Source organism: Chelonia mydas, chromosome 13, assembly GCF_015237465.2.
Source record: "Chelonia mydas isolate rCheMyd1 chromosome 13, rCheMyd1.pri.v2, whole genome shotgun sequence".
NCBI lineage: Eukaryota > Metazoa > Chordata > Testudines > Cheloniidae > Chelonia > Chelonia mydas.
This window is the reverse complement of record NC_051253.2, coordinates 6,340,684-6,358,571: the sequence shown is the minus strand read 5'-3', so window position 1 is coordinate 6,358,571 and position 17,888 is coordinate 6,340,684. Positions and strand designations below refer to the sequence as shown.

General features: G+C 44.9%; 1 protein-coding gene across 2 annotated transcripts in view; it reads left to right on the top strand.

Moving 5' to 3' along the window:
• LOC102943048 (DEP domain-containing mTOR-interacting protein-like) overlaps window positions 1–17,888 on the top strand; it is a 43,646-nt gene that overhangs the window by 10,228 nt on the left and 15,530 nt on the right. For both annotated transcript variants that reach the window (XM_037915944.2, XM_037915943.2), the window contains exons 2-3: window positions 4,913–5,091; window positions 12,216–12,339. In XM_037915944.2, coding sequence (XP_037771872.1) covers window positions 4,913–5,091; window positions 12,216–12,339 — 303 coding nt within the window. The remainder of the gene's footprint in view (window positions 1–4,912; window positions 5,092–12,215; window positions 12,340–17,888) is intronic.

Genomic DNA, 17,888 nt, shown 5'->3' with positions numbered 1-17,888 from the left:
ACATAAGAGTTTTACAGACTTCTTCAGAGTCATGATAACAATAGAGTATTCGTGGTTTAACTCTTATCTATAAGAAACATTCCTATAAAGTAGTAGTTCTCTTGTTGTGTGCTAAGGAGATAACATTTTGGGGGATGTCTGTCTACCTCTTTATGGAGCGGGTGGGCTGGGCAGGGGGACTTTAAAACTGGCATCCAATGCAGCCCAATGCTGATAGCATTTTGACAGGATGCTTCCCCCTGATCCCTCCAAAACCCTAAAATAAAAGGCAATTTTCAATGTTGCATGGCAGATTATTCTCTTGAGAGAAAATAAAAATATAAAAACATAAGAACGGCCATACTGGGTCAGACCAAAGGTCCATCCAGCCCAGTATCCTGTCTATCGACAGTGGCCAATGCCAGGTGCCCCAGAGAGAGTGAACCTAACCTGATCAACTGATCTCTCTCCTGCCCTCCATCTCCAGCCTCTGACAAACAGAGGCTAGGGACACCATTCCTTACCCATCCTGGCTAATAATCATTAATGGACTTAACCTCCATGAATTTATCCAGTTCTCTTTTAAACCCTGTTATAGTCCTAGCCTTCACAACCTCCTCAGGCAAGGAGTTCCACAGGTTGACTGTGCGCTGAGTGAAGAAGAACTTCCTTTTATTTGTTTTAAACCTGCTACCCATTAATTTCATTTGGTGGCCCCTAGTTCTTATATTATGGGAACAAGTAAATAACTTTTCCTTATTCACTTTCTCCACACCACTCATGATTTTATAGACCGCTATCATATCCCCCCTTAGTCTCCTCTTTTCCAAGCTGAAAAGTCCTAGCCTTTTTAATCTCTCCTCATATGGGACCCGTTCCAGACCCCTAATCATTTTAGTTGCCTTTTTCTGAACCTTTTCTAATGCCAGCATATCTTTTTTGAGATGAGGGGACCACATCTGTACACAGTATTCAAGATGTGGGCATACCATAGATTTATATAAGGGCAATAAGATATTCTCCGTCTTATTCTCTATCCCTTTTTTAATGATTCCTAACATCCCGTTTGCTTTTTTGACTGCTGCTGCACACTGCGTGGACGTCTTCAGAGAACTATCCACGATGACTCCAAGATCTTTCTCCTGATTAGTTGTAGCTAAATTAGCCCCCATCATATTGTATGAATAGTTGGGGTTATTTTTTCCAATGTGCATTACTTTACATTTATCCACAATAAATTTCATTTGCCATTTTGTTGCCCAATCACTTAGTTTTGTGAGATCTTTTCGAAGTTCTTCACAGTCTGCTTTGGTCTTAACTATCTTGAGCAGTTTAGTATCATCTGCAAACTTTGCCACCTCACTGTTTACCCCTTTCTCCAGATCATTTATGAATAAGTTGAATAGGATTGGTCCTAGGACTGACCCTTGGGGAACACCACTAGTTACCCCTCTCCATTCTGAAAATGTACCATTTATTCTGACCCTTGTTCCCTGTCTTTTAACCAGTTCTCAATCCATGAAAGGATCTTCCCTCTTATCCCATGACAACTTAATTTACACAAGAGCCTTTGGTGTCAAAGGCTTTCTGGAAATCTAAGTACACTATGTCCACTGGATCCCCCTTGTCCACATGTTTGTTGACCCCCTCAAAGAACTTTAATAGATTAGTAAGACATGATCTCCCTTTACAGAAACCATGTTGACTTTTGTGCAACAATTTATGTTCTTCTATGTGTCTGACAATTTTATTCTTTACTATTGTTTCAACTAATTTGCCTGGTACTGACGTTAGGATTGCCAGGATCACCTCTAGAGCCCGTCTTAAATATTGGCATTACATTAGCGATCTTCCAGGTATTGGGTACAGTAGCTGATTTAAAGGACAGGTTACAAACCATAGTTAATAGTTCCGCAATTTTACATTTGAGTTCTTTCAGAACTCTTGGGTGAATGCCATCTTGTCCCAGTGACTTGTTACTGTTAAGTTTCTCAATTAATTCCAAAAAGTTGGGACTTAAAATGTTTGCTATCTTCCTACTTGGACAAAACTTCCAAGTGAAAACAGAATAAAAAGCTGAACAAGGACATACGGGTTTGGTCCTTATTGGCTGGTCATTGGAAAGCAGGATATCTCACTCCATAAAATACAGGTATGAACTCTACCCGAACTTCTTGATTGGGAAATCCCTTGGGTTACTGGACTGCTTTCCTTGCCTCTCTGTGGTGCGCTAGTGGGCCCTGTGCATGCTCACAGAATTTTTTAAAAAATACAGGGTTTGTGGGCTGAAATTGTGCTTATGCCCTCATATAGCGATATTAACTCTGGGGATGCTTCTAATGTAAGGCTGAGCAAACCAGTTTGGAAAAAAACCACCTCAAAGCTTTCCTTGTTCCTCAAGTGGAACACACATCCTCTCAGCACGGCAAGGCTCCCTCCTTGCAACGTCGCTTTTTCACTGGTGCCTTTGTTGATCCAGTTGTGCGTCTTAGACAGCTGTGGGTCCCAGATGCTGCTGAAGTCCAGGTTTGCCTTACCCAAAGACTCCAGTTTTCATGTTGAATTTGGTGGCATCGGGTCAGAGCTTTTGGGATTCAGATTGAGGCTTTATTTTGCGGGGAGGATGCAGGTGGGCAAGTTATTGGTGGTGGCCTTGGAAAGTACCTAACGCTCAAACCAGCACCCGTTGCATTCTCTGTGGATGGGGCCCCTCATGAGGTGGAGAAAACTGGAGAGGCTGACAGGAAAGTCCAAAGGCAGGGAGGAGTAGCTAGTGGGAGGAGCAACCCTGGAAAGCTCTCGAGTCTCAGAGTTTCACTAAGCTTCAATTTTCTGACCGTGTTGATCTTAACACTAGTTGTTGCTGAGCTGCATGAGCAGCTGTCAGATGTGGCACAGACACAGAACTAGAGTTTTTACCATACCTCCCCTCTGATAACTATGGGCCAAACTATTGAATGCAGGTACCTGAAGAGCATCACAACTTCTGTGCAGTCACGCTTGTTAAATTCACAAATCCCACTGTGGGGCCGGCATATGCAGATCATTGTGCTTGCACAGCAGCATTTGCAGGTGCAATTTTTGCAGCCTAGACACAAGTCCCTTAATATGCAAAATGCCAGGAGGGCAGACAGATCTCCATTCTCATTCTTAATTGGCAGTCTTAACTGCAGTCATCAATTATTAAACCTGCCTTTGTCCAATAATTCACAATCTGCAGACTTTTGAGGTTCTATTGTTCCCATAATCCTTTAACATAAATACTGTATGGATCTGGGAGGTTCCAGGGCATAGTATGTGGTGATGTGGGAATTGTTTGCATGCTTCTTACAATTTGTTAGACAAAGCATTGTCTTGTATAGAAAATGATCCATGGGACACCTAATAGAATTGATATAAAGTTCGGTTGTGGGCAGGGGAAAAACCCACCTGAAGGCATAAAACAAAGAAATGTTCTGTGATTAATGTCCTTGCAGAATACAGTGGCCCTGGGCAAGAGCGTCTTATGATGAATGTTTTGAAACTATAAACATCTCGGTGTTAAACAAATGATATTATCAGACAGCTCCTGTTCGGGTAGGATTCATGCCCTGTGCATTTTCCAGCGTTAACCTTTTGAAAATAGTGATGACTGAGGCAGCATGCTTGCCAAGTTTGATACCTTTGGTTTTGTCCTTTCCACTTGGTTTTGGCTTGAATACAAGATCTGTTTGATTGGTGACCCTGTTCAGCTGTGAAGGTCATTACAAAATTCAAAGCCTTAATCATACGAATAACCCTTACTCACACAAATATTTCCACTGAAGTAACAAACTCATTGTGATGTTGAGCTTTTGCAGAAATGGGCCCTAGGAGTTGTATATGTCCCAGTTGTATCCCCCCCGCCCCAACTATCTAAACCAGACTAGATTGGACATTGTCAGTTCTAAAAGATATTTATTATTTTCTTTTAATTTTTTTTACCAGATTCTTTGTTGATGGAAGTATCTCATACAGAATCTAACTTTCTAATATTGGTATCCCATGCATATCAGACATTCATTCCAGACTAGACACACTGGTAAATGTGTACTGTTTAAGTTTTTTGTGTAGGAATTCATAACTGCCTGAAGTGATCTGCCTTGTATTCATCCTTGTCAAATACATACAGCAAAACCAAGTGCTGCTGATTGACATTCCCATCCCAACCCAATGTGACCTACGACTGTTTGATTATTAGTGCTGAATACTATAGCTGACCTCTAGGACTTGCTTTCTTGGTGGTGATAAGCAGAGCTAACTACAGACTGGGGCAAGCAGGAGTGATAGTTTTCTTCTTGCCTTTCTTCACAAACCTCACTCAGCTGCTGTGTATTTTCTAAATAATGTTAAAATAACCCCCAGAATGCTGTTCAGGACTACGACTAGTGTGGATGATGGTAAAAGTTAACAATGCAGAATGTGTGGTGGCGGTGGGGAATAATCAGCCTCGAAGTTTTGGAGCAGTTATGGTCTGTCACCAATGAAATCATTCCCCCATGTTTTAAGACAGAAAGAAATAGCATCTGGTAATGTCTCCTCTTACATTGCATACCTACGAGCATATCTGTTTACTGTGAAGTATTCGGGAAAGATCAGCTGATTTTAGGCAAAATAAGATCTAGTTCAAACCAAATCCAGGGTGAATGGATTTTTGGGGGTCCCAACTTTCACTTTACTTTTCCCTCCGTGTTCTGGTCAGGACTAGCAATGGAAGGTACAAGCAAACTCACAAGACAGAAACCTTATGAGAACTAACAGAATCTTGCAATTCAAAGAGGTGTGGTTAAGCATCCAGACTCTTGTCTAAACTACTATAATCTCCAAGCCCATGGTGGCACCTCCATCACTGGCATGTAATCTAAAATGTCTCTGAAATTACACACATACACTTCATAGTGTTCTCTCATCCTAGGCTTCGACTTCATGATGGAAAGCTCATTAAGGACAGGCGCCACCACCTTCGAACGTACCCCAACTGCTTTGTTGCAAAGGAGCTTACAGACTGGCTGATTGACCACAAGGAAGCACCAGACCGAGAGACGGGCATCCGCCTAATGCAGAAGCTAATGGACCATTACATCATCCATCATGGTTTGTAAATTCTAGTTATCCTTTAACTTGCCCAAGAGAGAAAATTCAGTGTCTGGACTAGTCATTTCCCAGTCTGTTCCCACTTATCAGACTGATTTACTTATTTAGGATCCACTTCTGCAACCCTTTCTCATGCGAGTACTTCAACTGAAGCCAATGGAATGATCCCCTGGAGTTTGAGATGTGCAGAACTGGACTCCTGTTTAATTGCACTGCTTCTCAGGTTGCACTGTGTTCACAGTCTCTTGCATTGCAGCCTCTCTAGAAGAGAGGCTGTGGCTGCACATGAATGAAATAACCCTCGGAGGTGTGTCTCATGGGAAAAGGTGGAACAATAATGCAACTGGTTCTAGCTCAGTCGCCCTGTCCTGAACACCAGGACATAACCCTGCAACATGGTTGTATTACGCAAACACTCAAAGGGCTGAAACTGCATGATAGAAGAAATTTAAAGAATGTAGTAAAATTCATTTTTACTGCACCAGCCTAGTGCCCCTTGACATTCCAGCTCATCTCTAGGGTGGGGACAGTGGGAGTGCAGCTTGCTGCCAGCGAGCGCTACACTGTGATCGGATTGTGGCATCCCAAGGGCCAACGCAAACATGCAGGAAAGCCTCCCGTGGAAATGAAAAACATACAGTGCCCTTTTCAAGGCCTGTCTTTGAACCCAGCTCAGAGTAAAGACTCACTTGGCACCCAGCTCCAAACGGGTCCTGACCAATGGCTCCTAGTATTCTGGCTCTTAATTTTTTTTTTAACTTGCAACAGCTGTGCTTTATTTTTATACAAACACTGGCCTGGGTCATGTTGTCAGATGCCTGGGAAAGGCATGGTCCAGAGAACTGAGTATTGGAGCAAGAGAGAGGAATTCCTGAGGTTTAATCCTCGCTCTGATGCTGACTTGCTCTATGCCTTCCTTGGTTAAATCTTTGCCTCCGTATCTCCATCTGAAAAATGGGCATAATAAAAATACTTTAATTCTTGGGGACAGAGATTAGAATTAAAGCCCCAGTTGCATAAATGCTTGCAGGATTAGGGCCTAACTTCTTAGGGTCCAGTGCTGGGAGTTCTAGAATCTTTTTTGTATATTCTCTCATGTTTAAACATGGCTGTTGCTGTCTACATTCTAGCACAGTTAACCTGGTTGGTGTTAACAGATTTATTTCCGTTTCTTTTTGAGAGAACTGGACTGGCCCTGCCATGCTCTAGATCCCGTGCTTCTCAAGCTATCTGATGTGGGGGGCCGGCATTTTTTTCCCCCAATCTGTGCGCAGACCGGCAGCCCATGGCTTGTGGACCTGCACCGGTCCGCGGACCACCGCTTTGAGTAGCACTGCTCTAGACCACTGGGGCTGGAGACTGGTTTTCAGATGGTTCTTAGACAAATCCTTGTCTTCCCTCGTGAAGGAAATAGTTTGAGAACTCTTCTGGCAACCGCTAGGTTGTAACTGTAGTAATAACAACTAGCTTTTATGTAGTGCTTTACATCAGTCAATCCTGACATAGTTTACAAAGGAGGTCAGAATCACTATCCTTATTTTACAGATGGGGAGACTAAGGCACAGAGGGAAGAGATGTGCCCAAGGTCACCCAGCATCAGAGTTGGGTATCCTGAGTCCCAGGCCAGTGCACTGTTCACTCAGCCACACTACTTCATACACGGCAGCTAGGGTGAGGCTGTTTGTTTCTTGTGTTGACTGAGGCGCAGGCAAGAGATTCGTTTAGGGTGAAACTCAGCCCTGCATAGAGGATCAATACAAGACAGATGCACTTCTTAAAATGAGGGCTTGTGGTCAGACTTGCATGGTGCATAAACGGTCCCTGGGCTGGCTCTTCACATGGGGTTGGATTTCACCCTTGGTGCATGGGCATGAAAGATGTTTGTGGGCACTTGTTGGTAGTGCGAAGAGTGGCTGTCTCACATTTAACTTTGATTTTACTAGAGATGAGCCTGGGCCAAAATCCCACATCAGATTAACCCCACTTCCCTGGAACTTGGGGATGTTTGGAATCAGATCCCAAGGCACTGGTGTTCCTGCTTTGGTGATCTGGTGGGAGACAATCCTCTGGATTAAAAACATCTAGCTGTTTAACACGCAATCAAAAACTCCCAGGATGTTATCAAGAAACTAAAAATCGTCTTCATGGAGATAAAATCGCATGAGGGTTAATAACAAACTGCACCCTGCTTCCCAAAACTAAAGCTACAGCACCTCTGGCAAAGCGGTGTCTGCACATGGTCCCATTGCAGGATTACCTACGAGCTCTGTCCCCAGCCTCATCCTGCCAGTGAAAATGGCAGCTCCATTTAAACTATAGAAAGGAATGCAATCAACTTGGTTTGCGAGGGGAGGAAAGGGGACGGGGAGGTGGGCAAGACAGCTCAGTTTATTTTTTAGCAGCGAATAAAAGTGAGCTTGCTCTCTCCCTGCCTGGAACAACAAAAAGCCAGAAGGGCCCATTCAGTCCTTTTGCATAATGCAGAATTTCACCCATTGATTCATACATCAAGCTCAATAACTAGTGGTTGAACTGGAGTGTGTCATCCAGACCCTCGGTCGTGACTGGTAGAATCCAAGTGCAGAGAATCTAGTACGTCCATTGGTCTTAAAGCCAAACCCTAGTTATACACACCCTTGTGACTGGGTATGGAATAAGCATCCACATTTTGCAGATATTTGCTGGTTTTTATCATGGGCCAAGCCAAAACCCCATAGTTGAATCAGACCCAAGCTTTGGGGCATCTGAGGTCCTCATACTTGATGCTAGAACCATCTTTACGGAGAGACTCAAACTACTCTCTCTGCACTTATTTAAATGAGTAGTCCTCTCTCTTTAATAGCACACAGAATGTAAGTTTTGCTGCCAGATCTCTTGCCTTCATTGAAGTCTTTCTGCACTGCTGCTTAACTTTGCAGGATGTAACATCTGTCCTTAGTGTCCAATGCATGGACTCAAGCCATATAACCGTAGGGCACTTGAAGGAATGGAAACAGCCTCTGTGATTGACCAGCCGAGTGAACTTGTTGCGTGATGCGCACACTCTGCGATACACTTAACAAAGGCGAAATCTGCAACGGAGAGCAAATGGTCAGGGAAGGAGCAAGGGCGACTTGTGCTGAATGGGCCTGAATGTTCAGCTTTCAGCCGACGGTTTGGCAGAATACACTTCAGGCCTGTTTCCCCTGCAGGAGCTACACAAGGCTGGCTTGTGTATGTCACACAGAGCCTGACGCTGCCTGAAACCAAAATAAACACAGACTCCTAGGGTGCCTTCTTCCTGCAGTCTGGGACAGTGTGTACAAGCAAAGCCTTGGGCTGTGGTGAGGGGAGCTCCGGGGTCTGTGGGGCAGAGAGTACATGAGGCGATGGATTGCCTGATTCTTTCTCCGAGTATCCTGCCTCTCTAGTCTGGTTATAGGCCACGAGGAGGGGAAGGAGTCTAAAAAGATGATTTTTAAGAGCCGTGTCCAGTGTGTCCTCCAAAGAATTCAGTGTGTTCTCGTCTTGCTGGAGAGGTGATGGCTAGTTTGGCCCAAACACTCTCCCAAGTACCCTTCTTCCTCAAGTCTTCACTTCACACTCAGCCTTTTCTGAGGCTTGTAGAAGTTTTGGTGACTCTCTCCAGCTTGTGTTTGCTCACCTTTCTTGGTTCTTCTCAGAAGCAAAAGGCCCCAAATCTCTCTCTTTCTGTATCTTGTGGCATATTTCTGGGCTGACTAGCAGCAGGAAGTGCTAGATGTTATGAGAGACCTTATTCATGGGACACTATTTATTCCTTCCGCACACCCCACCCAGAGGTGAGCATCCACCCTCTGAACAACGGACACCGCTCTCTCTTTCAGGCCTGCAGGATTTTAACCTCCAGTTTTGGAAGGAGGGTTGTAAAATGACCTTGCAGATTTCCTCTGGCTGAAAAATTACAAAAATGTGTCTGTAAGTTGAGGGTTAGTCTGGTACATTTTTCCCCACAGAAAGTTTTAGGTGAAATGCCAAAAAACCAAAAATGTGCCGCATTTGTTTTCATCAGCATTTTATGTTTTCAGCTAAAATCTTTCAGTGATAAAACAAAATCTTCTATGGAAAGGAAACACGTTTCTTTTTGTGGAAAATCCTGTCACCAAAACCCCAAATTTCCCTCCAAACGATCAAGAGAGAACATGTTTGACTTAGTTGAGGGTGCAGAATACTGTGTGTATGCGCAGGTAGAGTGGGTGTAGTTAATGTCTGTGGGAAAATGTACCTGTCCTGTGTTCTTGTCCAGCTCTGCTCCAGAAGTAGCTGCATGTTAGTGATCTTGTGACTATAGCTAACACCTTTTGGGCACTTCAGGATGGAAATGTAGATTATTTACAGAAATGACAATCAAAGGTGAATTTAAATAGCTGTTGCTTGTAACACCCGGGCACCTAGTGCAAAGTGGCAAACCCGTTGTGCTAAATGCTGGACAGACCAATGATTGGGGCAGTCCCCATAATAACTTAGTCTTTCAGACTTGTTAAGAAGAGTTTCTCACCCTATGAGATCTGGCGTGACAGGGCAGATCCAAATGGAGGAGAGTACAAAATGAAGGCTGAAAATCCAGATTGTAGGGGCCAGATTTTCAAGAAGAGCCTTCATCCATCACTTTCGATATTAGCGGGGGAAGGGAGATGGGATAATATGTTACTGTTCTCAGTGGGCGCTACTGCGCTCTGATGAAGAATCTGCCCACTTCATTCAGGCGCCTAAACAGGAGCTGAAAACCAGCCCCTAAGCCCTTAACAACAGGAGCTGTGGTAACACTGGAGTTTGCATTTACGCTCTCCTTATCGGAGCTGAGGAGGTGGAAGGCAGGTGCAGCTTTCCTTGACTTCAACCCCTCTTTTGTAGTGGAGTTTAGAAATAACCCCCTTGACCAGTGGTCTCTCTGTTGTCATCGGCTGCCTGGTGAGAGATGAATACCTTGTATGTTAGGCTGCCATGAATAAAAATACCCTCTCTTGCTGCCCTTTATCACAGCAATCTGAAGGAGCAGCAATTAGTCCAGGGTTAACCATTAACACTTAACTCTGATTATTTGCCATCTTGCCAGCTATTTTTTTTTTCCACCACCAGGTTGACAGTTTCAAAGAAACCCATTATTTGATTAAAGCCTTTGGAACGCTGGGCGGGAGCGAAGCTTTTGGTCACCAAAGACGTCATCCTTTCACGTTTCTGTTAATCAACTATTTAATGCATGCGGCTGACTTTATTATTTCCTGATTTGTGATCATTTCTTTTTCTTAGTCCTCTAGTAAGAGGGCTCTCTGCTCACCTCCATGTGGAGAGAACTGCTGGGAATCTGGCTAGTTAAAATCCATTCCCCTTCCCCTCAGCGAGTCCCAACATCCTCGAGAGGGTCAAGAATAATACCATGAAATGCATTGCCTGGACTATTGCTTACTTGTGAGATATGATCTAACTAGGTGCTATAGCGTACACTGGGCCCAGAATTGGAAATTGGGTATTATCCGCCAGGCCTTTAAGCTGCAAAAGTGCGTCTTCTTTCCATGGGCTCAAGCCTGTAAGACTCTGAGCATATTAACTTCCATTTATCCCTCTCCTTCCCATGAAACTGATTGTAACGCCATAGGAACCATCAACACCGCTGGGCAAAACCCCCTTAATCTCTAAAACGGCTGTGTGCTTGTATAGACCTCCTCCTGCCTGACGCATCTTGTGTTTGTAGCTTTGCAGTTTGTCACCATGAAGGCAATTCAGGGAGCACGTTTTTTAAGTCTTACCATAATACTTAGCACTAGAGCCAGTCAAGCAAAGGCAGGCATAGTTCTACGAAACATTCCGGAAGAAATGAACATTTTGTTTTTTACTCCAAACTTTCTGTGACATTTTTTATATGAAACTTCAAAAGGCAACTTTTAAAAATCTCTGATTAATTCTTCCTCTCCTGCCCGCCCCCCACAATTCAATAGGGAAAAAAATCTTCCTTCTTATGGTGGGGTGGGATGTTTTTGTGTTTCTTGGTTTTTTTATTAATAGGTTGTTTCTTCCCACTGAAACAAAACTTTTTTTACAACAGGGAAAAACCTTTTTGACATGAACAACCCCTCCCAAACTTTTGACCTGCTCTACTTACCACTTAGTGCAAGCTCACCATGGACCTCAAAGCACTTTCCCTAAATGGGTATTATCCCTATTTTACAGGTAGGGGAAACTGAGGAAGAGAGGCGCTGTGACTTATTCAAGTTCAAACAGTAAGTCAGTGGGAGAGCTGAGCTCAGTTCTTCCAGGTCCTTAGAACAGTGGTCTGTCTCTGTGACCATATTGTCTTTCAATGGTATCTCACATATCTGCACACACCTCCCAGAGGGCATATACAAATGAGGAATACACAAATACCCAAGGTGTGCATGCAAATGAGGGGTGGTCCCTTAAATTAGGTGGCTGTAGATGCATGCACCTAACTTTAAAGATCTGATGTCAGACCTGATGGACTGCCATGTGAATGAATTAGGCAGAGTGGATGCAGATTGATTGTGTGGAAAAATCTCTTTTATAGTTGCATTTAGATATCAAAGCTTCTGCAATAGGAGAAAAGGAATCTAAATATTCTGAGGCAATTTAATGGGTTTTTGGCTGCTACATTTTCCCCCACCCCCACCCTCTCTAAGCTTGCCTAAATGTGGCAATGGCTTTTTAACCCACCGGTCTAGGAGAAGTTGCATTTCTTTTTTTAGGTGAACTGCAACATTTAGACTTGAAAAAAAAAGTCTTCCTTTTCCATTCAGTCGTCTAATGAGAGCTCTAAATGTAGCTATTAAGGACCAGAACTTACTCCAGTTCCTTCCTGCAAAGTTCTGTGCATGTGCCTGGCTGCCTGCCCCAAACATGGGTGTGCAGCTATTGTGCATGGGACCCTGTTTGGTGTTTGAATGCCCATCTGCCCTAGTGCATGCAGGAATGGTTTCTATACAGCTCATTGTAGTAATGATAAAGTTGGAGGTCTGGAACCTGGGCCACGGTGTCCTGCCTGTAACTCCTAAATGACTGAAAACTGTGTTTGTGCTCAGGCTGGAGTTTGCATTATGGGGTAGTGTTTAAGCCTGCAGTCCTGATGTTGTCTGCTTTGATTTTCTTTCCAGTTTGTGATGAACACTCAGACTACAAGGACGCCAAGTTGCTGTACCGTTTCCGCAAGGACGACGGGACATTCCCTCTCAACAAGGATGTAAAGGTGTTCATGAGGGGGCAGAGCCTTTATGAGACGTACGTGAGTCCTTCCCTGAAAGGTCTATCACCATGCAGGCTGCTGGCTGCCTTTGCAGCTCCAGAGTCAGGAATCTGGACCGTTGCCAATGTTTTTCTTGCACCATAGTATCAACTGGTATCTCCAGCTCTGACTCCTTGCTGCCTTTCTCACTGCAGGACTATCTGGACTGGAGTGCAGAGATGGCTGTGAATTGGAATGCAGGATCAGAACTCTTTGCCGCTTTTGGGGGGAGTTCACATTCAGATCCAGATCTGGACTTCAAGCCATTGCTAATGAATATGGTTCACTATGGTTGAAGTGCTAGCCTAGGATTTGGGAGGTCTGGGTTTGAGGTCCTGCTTTGCCACAGACTTCCTGGGTGACCTTGGGCAAATCAGTAAGACTCTCTCTGCATCATTTTCCCCCTATACAATGGGACAACAGCACTGTCCTGCCTCACAGGGGTGTTTGAGAATAATTGCATTAAAGATTATGAGATGCTAAGATACTTTGGTAATGTGGGTGCTCCGACAAGTAGCTTAGATTCCATGGACAGCTTCCTTTCACTGAGGGGGTGGGGAAGAGGGAGACACAGAAACACACACACGCAAAGATGGGTTCTCTCTGTGTGTGGAGATTTCGCTAATTACTCCTCCAGGTCAAAAAACCAGCTTCTTCTCTGAGTCTGACTGGGGAACTGGGCTGGAGAATCTGGATCTCTACATTCCAGTAAGCCTCTTAATAGGACTGGAAGGCAGAACACAAGTAGCTGATCAGCGTTGCTGCCCTCTTTTGTGGGTGTGGGGAAGCAGAGCTCTGGTACGGTAGGAATGATTAAAAGGAGATGGGTCTTTCTGGGCTGTTGAGTCCAGATGGCCCAGCCAATCTACCAACAGGGGGGCCACACAGGGAGTCTGGCAAAGCTAGGAACTGATCTCAAATCTCACGTCTTAACCACAGCCCTCCCCCTTCTCTCCGTTATTATCAATTATCCAGTATATTCTGGTGGTCCCACCACAAGGCCGGGAACCTGGCGTTCCAGACTTTGAGCCTACTACTCCTTCATGCTGACCTTAAGCAAATCACTTAATCTCTGTGTTTTTATTTTTCTCCCATCTGTTAAATGGGAATGGAAAATACCGACCTTGCAGGGGCTGTCTTATATGATCAATGCTTTTACAGTGCTTCAAAAAGTATAAAAAAGCTATATGCAGGCTAACTATTCTGCCTGAAATGAAACCCTGGACAGGCTTGGTTTGGAATTGAGGAGCTAAATTCCAGAAGTTGTATATAATCTCCTCACACGAGTTATTTTCCTCTAAGGGAAATACAGGCCTTATGCCAGCAGGGATCCTCACCATTCTTCCTGCATTGGACTTGGATGCTGTTGTTGGCATCTCCTGTCATGTGACACATTTCTTGGCTTCTTGGTAGAGCAGATTGAAAAATGTTAGTAGTTTGTCTTGGAAAACTTTGAAAAAATTTAACTTTTTTCCAAATTTCCATGTGTGTGTTTGTTTCTTTGCATTTTACAAAACAACCATAAGGTTCTGGGATTATGAAACCCGCCCTCCCCCCCCCCCAACCTTTTTTGGCTTCTTGGTTTCCCCACCCCCCTCCTTTTCCAGTGGCAAATTTGGAGGCAGGGGAGAAAAAATCAGATCTCATTTTTGTCATTTAAAAAAAAAAAAATCACAACTGACACCAATTCTGTCTCAATGCCTGGGTTGTTTTTTTGTTTTTTTGTTTGCTTTTAGGGTTCATTTTTTTTTTTTTTTTTTCAACCCCCTCCAGTTCTAAATCTCGGAACGGGTCTCTTCCTAGAATCAGATCCAGTGCTGGGTTTAAACTCGCTTCAGCCACGAAGGGCGCGTCAATGCTACAGCGACGCAGGACGGCACTGCAACTGTGCTGTCGTCGCACCGCCATGGGGATGCTTCCTGCGTCGAGGGAAGCGGCTTTCCCATGGATGTGGTGACTCCATCTCTCCAAGGGGCTGCAGCTAGGTTGAGGGAAGAATTCTCCCATCAAACTTGCCATGTTTACACCAGGGAGGAGCTGGCCCTAATTCCGGTGCTCAGGACACTGAGCAATGTAGCTAGCCTGGTCTAGTTTTTAAGTGTAGGCCAGGCCCAGGATTGGCAGAAGCACCCTTTAAATGTGTGTGTGTTGGGGGGGGGGGGGGGCACAGACACCTGAACTGTGGCACCACCCTCCCAAAAGCCCACCCTCATGCTGTCCTTGACTGCGAGGTGCCACTCCTCTGCTGCCTCTTCCCTCCCAAGATCCCACTCGCTCCTCTCCACCCCCTTCTCCCCTTGTCCCTCATACTTATGGCCGGAAAAAGTGGAAGGGCCATGGGCCCCCTGGGCCCCTCTGTTCCGGTGCCCCTGGCCAGGGCTAAATGACTTCTGTACCTGGTGGTTTCAAGCACTCGCTCATCTTAATGCTGTGTTGTGGCTAAGCACCTAGCAATCAGAATCTCAAACTGCAGCTGAAGTGGGAACCCACCATTGGGCAAACTTGTGCAGAACTCGGCATGTGCTGTCTGTCCTCTGTTGGACCCATGTTCTGACTTTAATCTGTCAGAAATTAGCAGATTAAGGCTATACTTCTGTTGTTGTGCTATTTCCTAAACAAAATAGCATAAATCCTGGTCTATGCTAGAAAAATCCATACCCCTGAGTGGTGTAGTTAAGCCAATCTAACCCGCAGTGTAGACAGCATGAGGTGGATGGAGAATTCTTCCATCGACCTAGCTACCGCCTCTCAGGGAGGTGATATACCTATACTGACAGGAGAACCCCTCTCCCCCTCCTTTCGGCATAGGTAGTGTCTACAATGAAGTGCTCATGGCGATCGGGGGAAGTCTGGGACGACTGGAAAAAGGCTAATGTAGTGCCCATCTTTAAAAAAGGGAAGAAGGAGGATCCTGGGAACGACAGGCCAGTCAGCCTCACCTCAGTCCCTGGAAAAATCATGGAGCAGGTCCTCAAGGAATCAATTCTGAAGCACTTAGAGGAGAGGAAAGCGATCAGGAACAGTCAGCATGGATTCACCAAGGGCAAGTCATGCCTGACTAATCTAATTGCCTTCTATGACGAGATAACTGGCTCTGTGGATGAGGGGAAAGCGGTGGACATGTTGTTCCTTGACTTTAGCAAAGCTTTTGACACGGTCTCCCACAGTATTCTTGCCAGCAAGTTAAAGAAGTATGGGCTGGATGAATGGACTATAAGGTGGATAGAAAGTTGGCTAGATTGTCGGACTCCACGGGAAGTGATCAACGGCTCCCTTTCTAGTTGGCAGCCGGTATCAAGTGGAGTGCCCCAAGGGTCGGTCCTCAGGCTGGTTTTGTTCAATATCTTCATAAATGATCTGGAGGATGGTGTGGATTGCACCCTCAGCAAGTTTGCAGATGACACTAAACTGGGAGGAGAGGTAGATACGCTGGAGGGTAGGGATAGGAGACAGAGGACCCTAGACAAATTGGAGGATTGGGCCAAAAGAAATCTGATGAGGTTCAACAAGGACAAGTGCAGAGTCCTGTACTTAGGATGGAAGAATCCCATGCACCGCTACGGAGTAGGGACCGAATGGCTCGGCAGCAGTTCTGCAGAAAAGGACCTAGGGGTGACAGTGGACGAGAAGCTGGATATGAGTCAACAGTGTGCCGTTGTTACCAAGAAGGCCAATGGCATTTTGGGCTGTATAAGTAGGGGCATTGCCAGCAGATCAAGGGAGGTGATCGTTCCCCTCTATTCGACATTGGTGAGGCCTCATCTGGAGTACTGTATCCAGTTTTGGGCCCCACGCTACAAGAAGGATGTGGAAAAACTGGAGAGTGTCCAGCGGAGGGCAACAAAAATGATTAGGGGACTGGAACACATGACTTATGAGGAGAGGCAGAGGGAACTGAGATTGTTTAGTCTGCGGAAGAGAAGAATGAGAGGGGATTTGATAGCCGCTTTCAACTACCTGAAAGGGGGTTCCAAAGAGGATGGCTCTAGACTGTTCTCAGTGGTAGCAGATGACAGAAGAAGGAGTAATGGTCTCAAGTTGCAGTGGGGGAGGTTTAGGTTGGATATTAGGAAAAACTTTTTCACTAGGAGGGTGGTCAAACACTGGAATGTGTTACTTAGGGAGGTGGTGGAATCTCCTTCCTTCGAAGTTTTTAAGGCCCAGCTTGACAAAGCCCTGGCTGGGATGATTTAGTTGGGGATTGGTCCTGCTCTGAGCAGGGGGTTGGACTAGATGACCTCCTGAGGTCCCTTCCAACCCTGATATTCTGTGATTCTATAGTACTGCCGTAGCATTTCAATTGTAGACAAGCCCTAAGAAATGCATTTGGAAGGTATCTAGCTGTTTGCATATGTGGGGTTAGGGCACCCTCTTGTGGACACATCAGTTTTAACCTTCCGGAATTCGGGAAACCGCGGGTTTAACTGCATTTAAGCTGTGCCCTTTCTAGCAGTTTAGATTTTCAGGGGGTTACAGGAACCTTTTGTTGCTTTTTGGCTGACGTGCTCTGTCTTGCTTTGAGTTGGCCTTGAATTGGCTGTGCTGAAACCACCTCTTGTGCCTGAATTTGATTCAAATCCACGTGAAAGGAGCATGTTTTGCATGGGTTCACCTGAAACAAGCAAAACTCACATGCTGCCTTTCTAACTTGGCTTTGGGTTCTGTTACAATTACTTGCACAGCTCATTATGGCTAATCTTTTCAAAATTAGCTGGTGTTTTCCATTGTGCATTAAACTATTGAGTGACTCACCTGTCTCCTCAGCTGTGTTTTGAATGAGACCTAGAATTTAGGTTCTGATCATGTGGGTTAAACACCTCATTTAAAAGGCTTTTTCTCACCATAGTTGTCTTAAGCAATTGGGCTTTTGCCATTTCCCTTGGGAGCCCAATGGCTATCTATATGAGAAAACTGCACCAGTTTTAAATAAAGGAGCGGTTTTAAACTGATGTGGTTAAACCACCACAATAGGCTGTGTGGATATTTATTTCATCTTAGCTTAAACTGATTCTTGGAGTGTCTACATTAGGGTTTGAACTGGCTTAATTCAGTTTAAAATTGCCCCTTTAGCTAAACCAGTGCAGATTTCTTGGGCAAACAAAGTACACTCATTGGAAGCTTACCCTACTGTTCAGCCTACAATGTTCCCTTCCTTAATTTTGTCCGGCCACACTTAGCTGTACCACCCTAAGCAGTTCTCCTTTCATGATGTTCACACCTTCAAAATCCTTAGGTAATTACTACCCCTCCATCACTGTGTAGCCAAGCTATGCTTTGTTCTTTGGTCCTTCCTCATACAGCAGCACTTCCAGCCTTTGTAGCCCAATAAACCATATCCTCAGTGAGGAGTGAGTATTTATTTATGGTGGAACTGAAAGTAGAAGCTTGGACAGGCTACTCTGTTTACCTCTCACGTCCCCATGCTGGGGAAGAGTCTTCCTTTCCTTGAGGACTTCTCTTTTTCTCACCCATTCCAGCATGCCTGCCTCCTTTAAAACCCAATCAAATCCATGAAACATCCTAGACAGCCTTCATGGTTCTTACT